This window comes from Thalassophryne amazonica, chromosome 2 (assembly GCF_902500255.1).
Source record: "Thalassophryne amazonica chromosome 2, fThaAma1.1, whole genome shotgun sequence".
NCBI lineage: Eukaryota > Metazoa > Chordata > Actinopteri > Batrachoidiformes > Batrachoididae > Thalassophryne > Thalassophryne amazonica.
This window is the reverse complement of record NC_047104.1, coordinates 92,963,694-92,976,024: the sequence shown is the minus strand read 5'-3', so window position 1 is coordinate 92,976,024 and position 12,331 is coordinate 92,963,694. Positions and strand designations below refer to the sequence as shown.

General features: G+C 39.4%; 1 protein-coding gene across 2 annotated transcripts in view; it reads left to right on the top strand.

Moving 5' to 3' along the window:
* The window catches only part of fes (FES proto-oncogene, tyrosine kinase), a 64,164-nt gene that overhangs the window by 50,519 nt on the left and 1,314 nt on the right, over positions 1-12,331 (top strand). For both annotated transcript variants that reach the window (XM_034189398.1, XM_034189399.1), the window contains exons 11-17: positions 6,738-6,860; positions 6,973-7,026; positions 8,751-8,869; positions 8,939-9,033; positions 9,174-9,297; positions 11,030-11,187; positions 11,300-11,422. In XM_034189398.1, the coding sequence (XP_034045289.1) occupies positions 6,738-6,860; positions 6,973-7,026; positions 8,751-8,869; positions 8,939-9,033; positions 9,174-9,297; positions 11,030-11,187; positions 11,300-11,422 (796 nt within the window). The remainder of the gene's footprint in view (positions 1-6,737; positions 6,861-6,972; positions 7,027-8,750; positions 8,870-8,938; positions 9,034-9,173; positions 9,298-11,029; positions 11,188-11,299; positions 11,423-12,331) is intronic.

Below are 12,331 nucleotides of genomic sequence, written 5' to 3'. Positions count from 1 at the left end.
GTTCCAAATATGTTCTCCACCTCATGCAGCACATGAGAGGGAAAAAAGGGTACAATGGTAAATGGACTACATTTAGCCCTTGCAATTTGCATCAGACACTTAAAGTGCTTTACACATCAATGCCTCACATTCACCCTGATGTGAGGCTGCTGCCATGCAAGGCGCCCACTACACACCAGGAGCAACTAGGGGATTAAGGACTTTGTCCAAGGGCCCTTAGTGATTTTCCAATCAGGCTGGGATTTGAACCGAGGATCCTCTGGTCTCCAGCCCAACGCTTTAACCACTAGACCATCACCTCCCTATCACCTCCAGCTGTAACAGTCCTCTGTGATTCCAGAAGCGATTAGAGGTGTTTTCAACAGTCAAACTGTGACAGAAAATGATTAATCCACTACAAAATAATGATTTTATAAACAGCATCCAGTACACAAAGCAGGTGTGATTGTCATGACGAAGAGGGCGGAGCCAAAATAGCCTGTCCAAAATAGCCTGTCCTATCCTCGTAGCTGCCAGGTACTCAGATAATGGGCTTTTAACAGCCTTGTCCTCACCACAAACATGCCTCTAAAATCCTCGTTTGTCATTGTAGTACCTCGTACACAAACTCCCATGCTTGTTGCTAAATTTTGAACTTCTTGAAATTAGCACCACGGTCAGATATGAGCCTCATTATCTGAATATTCTGCCTCTAAGAGCCAATATTCTCCCATGTTTGTTGAATAACTGGACTCGTACCAAAAAACATGCTACGTGGCTCATTTTTCATCGTTCATTATTTGGTGCGACCAGGGCTTAATTAACAATAAATACATACCATGCAACACAGGATCACCCCACTGATTCGACTACAGCAACCAGCTTAGCTGCATGCAGAGCACCCAACACATCCCCGTCATATGTTAAAAGTATCTTCATTAGGGGCCGACCAGAAGATTTTCAGGGGGGTGATCTCTGTGGTTGTGATGAGATTTGTTTGATACATTGAGATTTTGTTGATACATTATGATGTATAGTTACATAGTTTTATAAACTAACATTTTTTGCTTTCAAATCTGGTGTACTTACTGTGAAAATATCTGGAAAATTCCATTTTACTGTTTTTTTCTGTGCTGACCTCAAATACTAGTATGCATTGACAGTGTGACAGTTTAATACTAGCCTATAATTTTTTTTACAGAGGTCATGCAGTAGTGTTCAGAATAATAGTAGTGCTATGTGACTAAAAAGATTAATCCAGGTTTTGAGTATATTTCTTATTGTTACATGGGAAACAAGGTACCAGTAGATTCTCACAAATCCAACAAGACCAAGCATTCATGATATGCACACTCTTAAGGCTATGAAATTGGGCCATTAGTAAAAAAAAGTAGAAAAGGGGGTGTTCACAATAATAGTAGCATCTGCTGTTGACGCTACAAACTCAAAGCTATTATGTTCAAACTGCTTTTTTTTTTAGCAATCCTGTGAATCACTAAACTACTATTTAGTTGTATAACCACAGTTTTTCATGATTTTTCACATCTGCGAGGCATTAATTTTGTTGGTTTGAAACCAAGATTTTGCTCATTTAATAGTGTGCTTGGGGTCATTGTCTTGTTGAAACACCCATTTCAAGGGCATGTCCTCTTCAACATAAGGCAACATGACCTCTTCAAGTATTCTGACATATCCAGACTGATCCATGATACCTGGTATGCGATATATAGGCCCAACACCATAGTAGGAGAAACATGCCCATATCATGATGCTTGCACGACCATGCTTCACTGTCTTCACTGTGAACTGTGGCTTGAATTCAGAGTTTGGGGGTCATCTCACAAACTGTCTGCGGCCTTTGGACCCAAAAAGAACAATTTTACTCTCATCAATCCACAAAATATTCCTCCATTTCTCTTTAGGCCAGTTGGTGTGTTCTTTGGCAAATTGTAACCTCTTCTGCATGTCTTTTATTTAACAGAGGGACTTTGTGGGGGATTCTTGCAAATAAATTACCTTCACACAGGCGTCTTCTAACTGTCACAGCACTTACAGGTAACTCCAGACTGTCTTTGATCATCCTGGAGCTGATCAATGGGTGAGCCTTTGCCATTCTGGTTATTCTTCTATCCATTTTGATGGTTGTTTTTCTGTTTTCTTCCACGTGTCTCTGCTTTTTTTTTTTTTTGTCCATTTTAAAGCATTGGAGATCATTGTAGATGAACAGCCTATAATTTTTTGCACCTGCGTGTAAGTTTTCCCCTCTCCAATCAACTTTTAATCAAACTACGCTGTTCTTCTGAACAATGTCTTGAACGTCCCATTTTCCTCAGGCTTTCAAAGAGAAAAGCATGTTCAACAGGTGCTGGCTTCATCCTTAAATACGGGACACCTGATTCACACCTATTTGTTCCACAAAATTGACAAACTCACTGACTGAATGCCACACTACTATTATTGTGAACACCCCCTTTTCTACTTTTTTACTAATAGCCCAATTTCATAGCCTTAAGAGTGTGCATATCAGGGCCGTATATAGGAATGTGCAAGGGGGGCTTCAAATCCTTGAGTTGGGAGTCCAGTGGGCCGCAGGGCCCCCGGTGGGGTCGAGGGGCAACGCCCTCGTGGGGGCTCAGGTGGGCGAAGCCCCCCGAAGCAAAAGCTTTTTGAGGATTTCGAGGGGTAAAAAGCTACATAAATTTAATTTGAAACAAAAAAGGTATCATTTTAGGAAATACATTTTTATATACAAATAGTCCTTGCTTGGGATTGGATCAGCTGCCATAAGAACCACCCAGGAAGAACCAAGATAACATTAATGCAAACTTTATACCTGCCTGTCAGTTGCGAATGACGCAACCGACAGGCGTAAAAAAACTCATGCATGCCCACGAAGGTTCAAGCTTGGCTGATGCAAGCGCACATGATTCAAATCCATATAGTTTTTGCAAAAAATAAAAAGGTCGGATAGTTTTCTAACAGACCTCGTATTTAGTGGTATTAATATTCGCGTTTACATTATGAATATGTACATATATGTACGTTATGTATTAAAATAGCGGTATTTAATTTGGCGACCTTGTTTAACTTGCGAAATTCGCATAATAAATCCCACGCGAATATTTGCACCTTTACAGTATTTGCAACAGGAAGGAGAAGCTCCCTTTTTTCTCAGCTTATACATACAAACATGTTTTTACAAACCAGACAAGTGTAATTGTGTGTCTACATGGGTATTTACAAGCCTACTAATCTGTTTGATATCAGAGGAGGATAGGGACCAGGGAGCAAAAATTCTCAACCCCCATGGGAAAAGTTTATCTAGCAGTTTCCCCTTTCATCAAGGGATTACTCTGGCAGAGGAAATTGAAACTTGAAGGTGTGTGATAATAGCTGTGTAACAGTTAGTGCTTGTTGCTTATTATCAATGAAAAGAAAATACATAACGTTGATATCCAGATCAGAAAAAAAATCAGCAGAAAAAAAATCAGCAGAATTCTCGGGGGGGGGGGGGGTGTGTCAGTTGAACCCCCTGAACCCCCTCTATATATGGGCATGCATATCATGAATGCTTGGTCTTGTTGGATTTGTGAGAATCTACTGAATCTACTGGTACCTTGTTTCCCATGTAACAATAAGAAATATACTCAAAACCTGGATTAATCTTTTTAGGCACATAGCACTACTATTATTCTGAACACTAGTGTACATTACTAATACCATTTTAATGTGACCACTTGTAGAAATAAACAGTGATTCTACTTATTAATAAATAATTCTGATTCACTTTTCATAGAAGCCTACTTGTATATGATATCCTGTGTGACTGTATCATATCTTTGATTGGCATTCATAGCTTCTAAATGTTATTTTTATAAATAATAAAATATATGTATAATGTTATCGTCACTTTGCCCATTTTCCCCATCCTCTGCTACCCAGATGTCTTTTTGCCATCAGACTTGGAGGGTTACTACCCAGATAAACCTTAACAACCCTGGAAGTAGGTACATACTGGGTGCCTGTATTAGGCCTGTAAATTAGGCTGCAATCAGACTTGGAGGGTTGCTACCTAAACAAGCCTTAACAACCCTGGAAGTAGGCCTTATACTGAGGCTTTACACCGGATAGGGCTTTTTGCATTTTAATCTGTAGGTTGTGGACCTAATAATGGTCTTTTCTTCTTATAATGTTTCTAGGGGGTCACACAGCATTGTTTTTTGTGTAAAGAGTCAGGGGCCAGTAAATGACCTCCGGGCAAGGATTTTTTTTTTTTTTTTTTCTGAAAAGTTGAAGCAAGATTATCCCCCAAATTATGGGCATTTTTTAAATTATACAATTTTACAGCAAACTTACATAGGCTTTCAAGCCAAGCCAGACTTTTTTTCTGAAGATCTAAGAGCCAAATTATTTTTTCCTCAAATATCAGAGACAGATTTTTTTTTTCCAAATATTTACTGCCCCCCCCCCCCCAAAAAAAAAAAATCTTCTGGTTGGCACCCAATGAAAATACTTTTAATATATGATGGGGATGTGTTGGGTGCTCTACTCTGCATGCAGCTGAGCTAAAACCACGCATGTAGTGATGATGTCATCGGTTTCCACGTCCCAGACTTAGAGTTGTTAATTAGCGCTGACCATATGTGATCAGGAGAATTACTTATGGGTGTGTTTTGTCATTCCCTTTAAAGCATAAGTGTGCTTGGTGCAGGCACATTGCTACTGAAATGGAGAAGTGAGTGGTTCACAAAGTGTGCAAGCAGAAGCAGCAGACAAAAGACACACACGCATGCATGCATAGAACCTGTCATAATACCACTAAAACCTGGAAGCCATGCTAGAAGTATGAGACTGAGACTAAAAGTTGGTGCACCCACTGTGATGTATGTGGAATGTCTTCACTGACCACTGTCAGTCAATGTGCCATGCACATAAGGCACAACTGGTCTATCTGGCCTTGGGAAAGAATTTCACCTACAAAGCTTCAACAATTAGTGTCCTCAGTTCCCAGATGCTTATTGAGTGTTGTTAGAAGGAAAGGTGATGTAACACAGTGGTAAACATACCACTGTCCCAGCTTTTTTGAGATGTTTTGCAGGCATCCATTTCAAAATGAGCAAATATTTGCACAAAAACAATAAGGTTTATCAGTTTGAACATTAAATATCTTGTCTTTGTGGTGTATTCAATTGAATATAGTTTGAAGAGGATTTGCAAATCATTGTATTCTGTTTTTAATTTACATTTTATACAAAGTCCCAACTTCAATGGAATTGGGGGGTTGTAAACTTGATGATTTATATGAAAAATATTCTTGTATTTATAGTTTGTCCAGTTACTTCCAAACAATGTGATATGTGAACAATGTGATTTTTTTATTAAGATGAAACTCTGCACCAAAAGCACATTTTAATTGTTTCACTACATTGTTTGGGTCTACAGAGGCAAAACTACAACAACAAAAAAAAGTCATTGTTCAAATGGCTATAAACATGACTGGAAAAATTTTGTTGTTGTTGTTCCTTTTTAAATAGTGCACTCATTTTGTGTTACTTACTGCAGCTGCTAGATTCAATTACAATTTATTTCATTTATATGGTTGGTAAGGGCGCAGCACCATGGATTAGTGGTTGGCACTGTTGCCTCACAGCGAGAAGGTCATGGGTTCGATTTCCGCCTGTGGCTTTTCTGTGTGGAGTTTGCATGTTCTCCCCGTGTTTGCGTGGGTTTCTTCTGGGCGCTCTGGTTTCCTCCCACATCCAAAGACATGCGGGTTAGGTGGATTGGAATCTTTAAATTGTCCGTAGTTGTGCGAGTGGGTGTGACTGTGTTTATTTGTCTGTATGTGGCCCTGTGACAGACTGGCATCCTGTCCTGGGTGTACCCTTCCTGGCACGCAATGACTACTTAACCCTTAATTGGACTAAGCAGTTGAAGATAAGTGTGTGTGTGTGTGTGTGTGTGTGTGTGTGTGTGTGTGTGTGTGTGTGTGTGTGTGTGTGGTTGGTAAGGTTAGACCTGACTTGTGTAAAGCACCTTGAGGCAGCTTTCTTGTGATTTGGCACTATATACACTAAATAAATAAATTGAAATTATATAGCGCCAAATTACAAGAAAGCTGCCTCAAGGTGCTTCACACAAGTCAGGTCTAACCTTATCAACCCCTAGAGCAAGCACACAGGTGACAGTGGTAAGGAAAAACTCCCCCTGATGATATTGAGACTACCCAAAGATAGGTGCGCCAAGCTTGTGGCATCATATTCAAGAAGACTTGAGGCTGTAATTGCTGCCAAAGATGCATCAACAACGTTTTTTTTTTTATTTAGGTTTTTATTTTTAATAAATTTGCTAAATTTAAAAAAAATCATGTTGTCATTATGGGGTGTTGTGAGTAGAATTTTGAGGGGAAAAAATGTACTCCATTTTGGAAAAAGGTTGCAACCAGGTTGTAAGAAAATGTGAAAAAAAATGAAGCACTGTGAATACTTTCCAGATTCACCATAGATTCATTCTCCCAACCAGACAGTAAAATGTGGGAGAAATGGCACCTTTTTGACTCTGTGCCATTGCTAATGTGCCATTGAGCAAAGCCCTTAATCCTAAAGTTGTTCCCAGAGTGCAGCTCAGCGCCTTTCATCCAGCCTTCTGACGACACATCATTTCCTCTGCTGGAACCATGCTATATGATTCATTCATCATTTTAAAATGACACAGACTGGATCAGATAACTGACACGCTGTTTTTGTGCACGTCAGTAGAATTTCTATCGGCTTGATGGAGAAGGATTTGAAAGCATCCCGCGGCTGATTTGTCATCTCGTCTCTTCACAAAAACACATAACCAAGAAGAGTGACATAGTGCTGAAGAAAGCCGTGCTCAAGGTTAGAAAACACACACTCACACTCTCTTTCGCTTAAGTGCATTAACACAAGTTTATTGCTTGTCTCTTGTCCTGTTTTTAAAATTTTATTTTATTTTTTTTAACCCCGTTAGGACAAATGGGTGCTGGAACATGATGATATTATCTTGGGACACCTCATTGGACGGGTGGGTAATCTTGACTTTGTTTTTCGAGACACCTGCTGCATTTTGATGCAAATATCAGCATCTGATCGCGTGACATCATCAGTTCAGACGCAGTCACACAGTGCCTGTGTATTTCAGCTCAAACATCAGAAAGAGAAAGATCTGCTGGTATTTTACACACAGCATTTTATTTAAAAATAGTCTATGAGATCTAGGTGTGTGCTGATAAGTCTTGTGTGTGGCGCCGTCAGAGGCGTGCTGTCTCGTGATCGCTTTGTATGCTAGCAAGATATCTTCAGAGCATCTAATCTGTTTTTGATCAAAGGTGGCAGGTACATTGAGTCATTGGAAGGAAAGAATTTAGTTCATTTTGATTAGGATTGGTCAATAATGAAGGTCAGAGGTCAAAGTCACATTTCTAGCCCTATGTTAATATATAGGGAAAATACATTATATGTAAATGAGTTGGATGTTTCATTCATTGCCCTGTGCATCACAAAAATGTGTGAGTATGCTGCAGTGTTGTTCATATAGAAAAGATACAAATCTATGTAATGGATAATATTATCACTGTAAGGCATATTTGAGGATTATAAAAACCCCGTCTTTGGACTGACACTGGGGAAACTTCTAGTGTCTGCATGGACAGTGGGGGTGCCCTCTGTGCTAGCTTCACTGCAACACATCAGGGTCTCCAAGGGTGGTGCAGGGCTGCTGCAGTTGGTGGATGAACTGGGGTGATACTGCTCCTGGTTCCATTGCACTGCACAGTGTATTTGAAGATTATAATGTTTATCACATATAATCATGACTGTAGAACCATGTTTTTCTTTATTTCAAGCACTGTTGTTTGTACTGTAGAGCAAATCTCAGTGTCCTTCAACAGACCCCTCTCAAACGTGGTAATCAGGTCCGCTTTAGGATGGGCCAGTGCAAGCTTCAGTTTTGTTATGATCAGAGCTTTAAAGTAGTTGGGAATCATTCCTTTTCCATATTGGCAGTGGAGGTTTGCAGAGTCGGAATGCGCTCTGAAAGCTCTGAGAGCTTTAACTGGTGTTGGGCATTAAATGGTTATTTTTTGTTGCAATCCTACACAACCCTTAAAAGTTGTTGGCGTTAGAAAGAAAGAAAAGAAAGACAAAAACAAAAACCTTGTGTTTTGCTATTGGATGTATTCCAGGGGGAGGAGGAGTAACAGCCTACCCTCGTATATTTGTGGATTTATATTTGTATTTGCAAAGTGTTTTTACTTTCACTTTTGATACTCTGTGTGCTTCTTACCCTGTGTGCTGCTATACAATGCTGCTGGAACCGCAATTTCCCTGTAAGTCTTACCAAGCGATCAGTAAAGTTCTATCTAATCTAATATCCTTTAAATTTGGCACAACATTTCACCTCCATATTGCACACTGTATGTTTAATATTTATTGCAATCCAACCAGAACCATGTAAGTTATTTTTACTCAACCATTTCTTTTACTTCCTTGTTTAGTTTGACCAACTCTGAAAAATTTTGAACACAGCTTTACCTCCATGTTGCCTATTTCATAGTTTTAATCACAAATTGACCAGGTCCTTTAAGATTATTAGGAGGTTTTTTTTTTTTAAATCCTCAAAATTGCTGGTGTTTCTGAACTCCCACTTTGATGCTGGATAAAGCATGCCTTTGAAATATGGCACACAGTGTTACCTCACTGTTGGCCAATTCACACTTAAATTTCACATTTTGTATTTGTCTCACACAGGGTAACTTTGGTGAGGTGTACAGTGGATATTTACGCTCTGATAATTCTCCTGTAGCAGTAAAAACCTGCAAAGAGAACTTGGCCCCAGAACATAAGAACAAGTTCCTCATGGAAGCCAGGTTAGTGCACCCACGCACGCACCCACGCACACATGCAGCTCACCTTAGTCTTCCACGTGTGCTCTGCAGGATCCTGAAGCAGTATGACCATCCGAACATTGTGAAGCTGATCGGAGTGTGCACGCAGAAACAGCCCATCTACATCATCATGGAGCTGGTCCAAGGTGAACAAGATCCTGTCGCTCTTCAGTATCTCACAACTCCAGGATTTACTGACCATTTTCACTGCTTGTCATCACTGTGTGTGTGTGTGCGTGTGTGTGTGTGTGTATGTGTTTGTGTGTGCGTGCGCACATCTCCAAAGGTGGTGATTTTCTGTCCTCCTTGCGAGCTGATGGTTACAGTATCACACCAAAGATGTTGATTAGAATGTCTGAAAACATAGCATCGGGCATGGCATACCTGGAGAGCAAGAAGTGCATCCACAGGTAATCAATAATTCCAACTGTTTGTTCAAACAGCATCACGTCATGGTCAAATATTATTTATAGTACACTCCTTTATCAGCAAATCAATATACAGAGAAGGATATTTCTTATAAATCATCAGAAATATGCTTTAAATTCATCAGCACATATAAAAATTTAAATATTTGTTACACTGTTTATTGATGATACAAATCAATAAAGCACACTTTAGAGTAAAATCATCAATAAAGACTATAAACTTACTCTGTTAACCAGGTTGTGATAAAGATAACAGTGCCTCAGTGAACTGAACAGTCCATCAGCAAAACAAACAAATATAACCTTTAACACGTGACACTTTAATTTGATAACCTGTCTGCTGCTAATTCACACACAGATGTGTGGCAAATAGCCACAACACAATGGAAGTACTAACAACACAAAAAGAGGCTTCTGTCCAGAGAAATCTAACTGACAAACTCTTCACTGCATCGAGGCGTTTTTCTGTCATCTTTATCATGACCTGGTTAGCAGAGGTGAGAAAATTCTGAATCATATTCCCTCATTGGGTCTTTATTAAAAAGTGAACAACTATACACATTTACAGTATTCCAAAGTAAACTGAGTAATCATTCTGTTGTCTGAGTGGTTCAGAATATTTGATTTGTGAATAATATGCGAAAGCTGCAGTTCCAAAAATGACATATGTGAAGATTTTAAGATGCATTTTTTTTTTTAAATCTAAGTCTAAGTGTAAAACCAAGTTGATTGAAATTTGCATTTTTCCCCACATACAAAACTATTTTCAGTGCACCCTCAATTTTTGTAGATTATTTAAATGCATTTCGTGGTGCTGGTTATAAGTAGTTTATTTCAAAATACTTACAATTTTTTTCCTTTTAACTGAATTTAGACAACGCTGTTACTAATCAGCATCAGGCGACATCACTGCTGAAGGGCACGGTTTTCATCATTAACAGGTTTAACAGCTAAACACGACTGAGAGAGAAGAAATTCTTTAAATAACTGCACAAAGTTGAAAATGTGACCTTGTTAATTTTAAAATATTAACATTGTGTTGTGCACCAGATGAATGAATACTTAAGTCGATACTCTGAATTATCAGTAAAAATCTGAGCCTCGTATTTATGATTCTGCAACAAAAACGAGATCAACAGCTGTGCCGCATGGGGCTACAAAATCCCTGTAACTGCCATCAAAGATCAAATATAGACGTGAAATGGAGTTGTTCACAGAGTACTACACACACACACACACAAAATAAATAAATAAATAAAACATTATCCCACAGATACAGCCTGGTTTCACCATGAGTGGGAGGTGGTTGTAGAGATCAAAGATGTGGGCTCATAAGTAGCTTACAGAAGAAATTTAAAAAAGCAATTTTAAAAACATGTCAAAACAAACAGTCACAAAAAAAGAAAGAAAATACTGCGCAAGCCAATGTGTCTGCAAAACTAAAGTGTTTGAGAGAATTTGTTGGGAGCGATTGTGGTGTTTTGTTGTCAATGTGCCGGAGACGTTGTGACACGGTGACATCCGGTTCATTATGGAGGCGGTGTGCGATTCGCCTGGAAGCGACAGATTGAGGAGCTGCTCCGCCTGCAACATGTCACCCTAACGCCCGTCTGCTCAGTCGCTGCCCTTGTTCTGTTCACACTGTGGCCTTCATGATGTTTTTGTGCCCCACATGTACAGTAATAAATTCCCACCACCACCCCGTTTTTTTAAGGGATCTGGCAGCCCGAAACTGTCTGGTTGGAGAGCAGAAGGTGGTGAAGATCAGTGACTTTGGGATGTCCCGTCAGCAGGAGGACGGCGTGTACTCTGCAGTGGGCGGACTCAAACAGGTTCCTGTCAAATGGACGGCTCCCGAAGCCCTTAACTATGGTACATACAAATATCCCACCTTTGCCCTGCATACACTTTATTCTGCCGGTCTGCATGTAGCTCTGAAATCTGTTTGTGTCTTTGCCAATGCTTCCTCCTGCTGGCGATTCAGGGCGGTATACCACTGAGAGTGATGTGTGGAGCTTTGGGGTTTTACTGTGGGAGGCCTTCTCCTTAGGAATGGTTCCTTACACCAGCATGAGCAACCAGCAAGCACGAGATGAAGTGGAGAAAGGTAACGACAATAACTAAATAAATCCTGTTCCTTCTTTGTGTGTAACAGCTAAGCAGATGTCATTTAAATTGGCATTGCTCTACTTTCTGCATGCACAGTGTCATTATGTCTGTATTGTCTTTTAGATAGAAACCAAATGATCCACACAGCCACAACGCTTCAATACAAAAAGGACTTTATTTAATAAAACATGAAGGTAATGTTTCGGGCGACGAGCCCTTCATCAGACAGCTTGCTCAAAGTGAAACACCTGTCTAAATACATACGTAATCAGATGATTGCCCTCACCTGACAACTCATCAAACCAAAATTAAGAACATCTTGTCATATTACCTGCTACAATCAAACTAACAAATTCATGAGAGCAAACAGATAAATAAGCGCCCCAGCCGACAAAGACATCAGACAAAACAAAGACACAAAAATTAAAAATTAAAAATTACAAAAAGGTCTAAGAACGGTCTAATTTATTTATTTTTTATAATTTCTAATATATTTCTTTATGATTCTTTGTCCACCTTGTAATTTTTTTTTTCTTTCAATCATGAAGTTGTTTTATGATGTATTTTTCTCTGCAGTACGTACCTTGTGTGTACTATTGCCATTATCTTTGTCATTTTGTTTCTTAGATATTTGGCTTGTATTTATATCAGTGTCTTTGTTTTGTTTGATGTCTTTGTCAGCTGGGGTGCTTATTTATCTGTTTGCTCTCACTAATTTGTTAGTTTGATTGTAGCAGATAATGACAAGATGTTTTTAATTTTGGTTTGATGAGTCGTCAGGTGAGGGCAATCTGTTGGGATTTGCCCGTTAGTGCAAATCCCAAATCCCAGAGTGTTTACTTGCAATGAATTTGTGTGCTGTTCTCATGTCCTGTTTTAGTTTTCTGTTACACTCCCTCACTGGGTT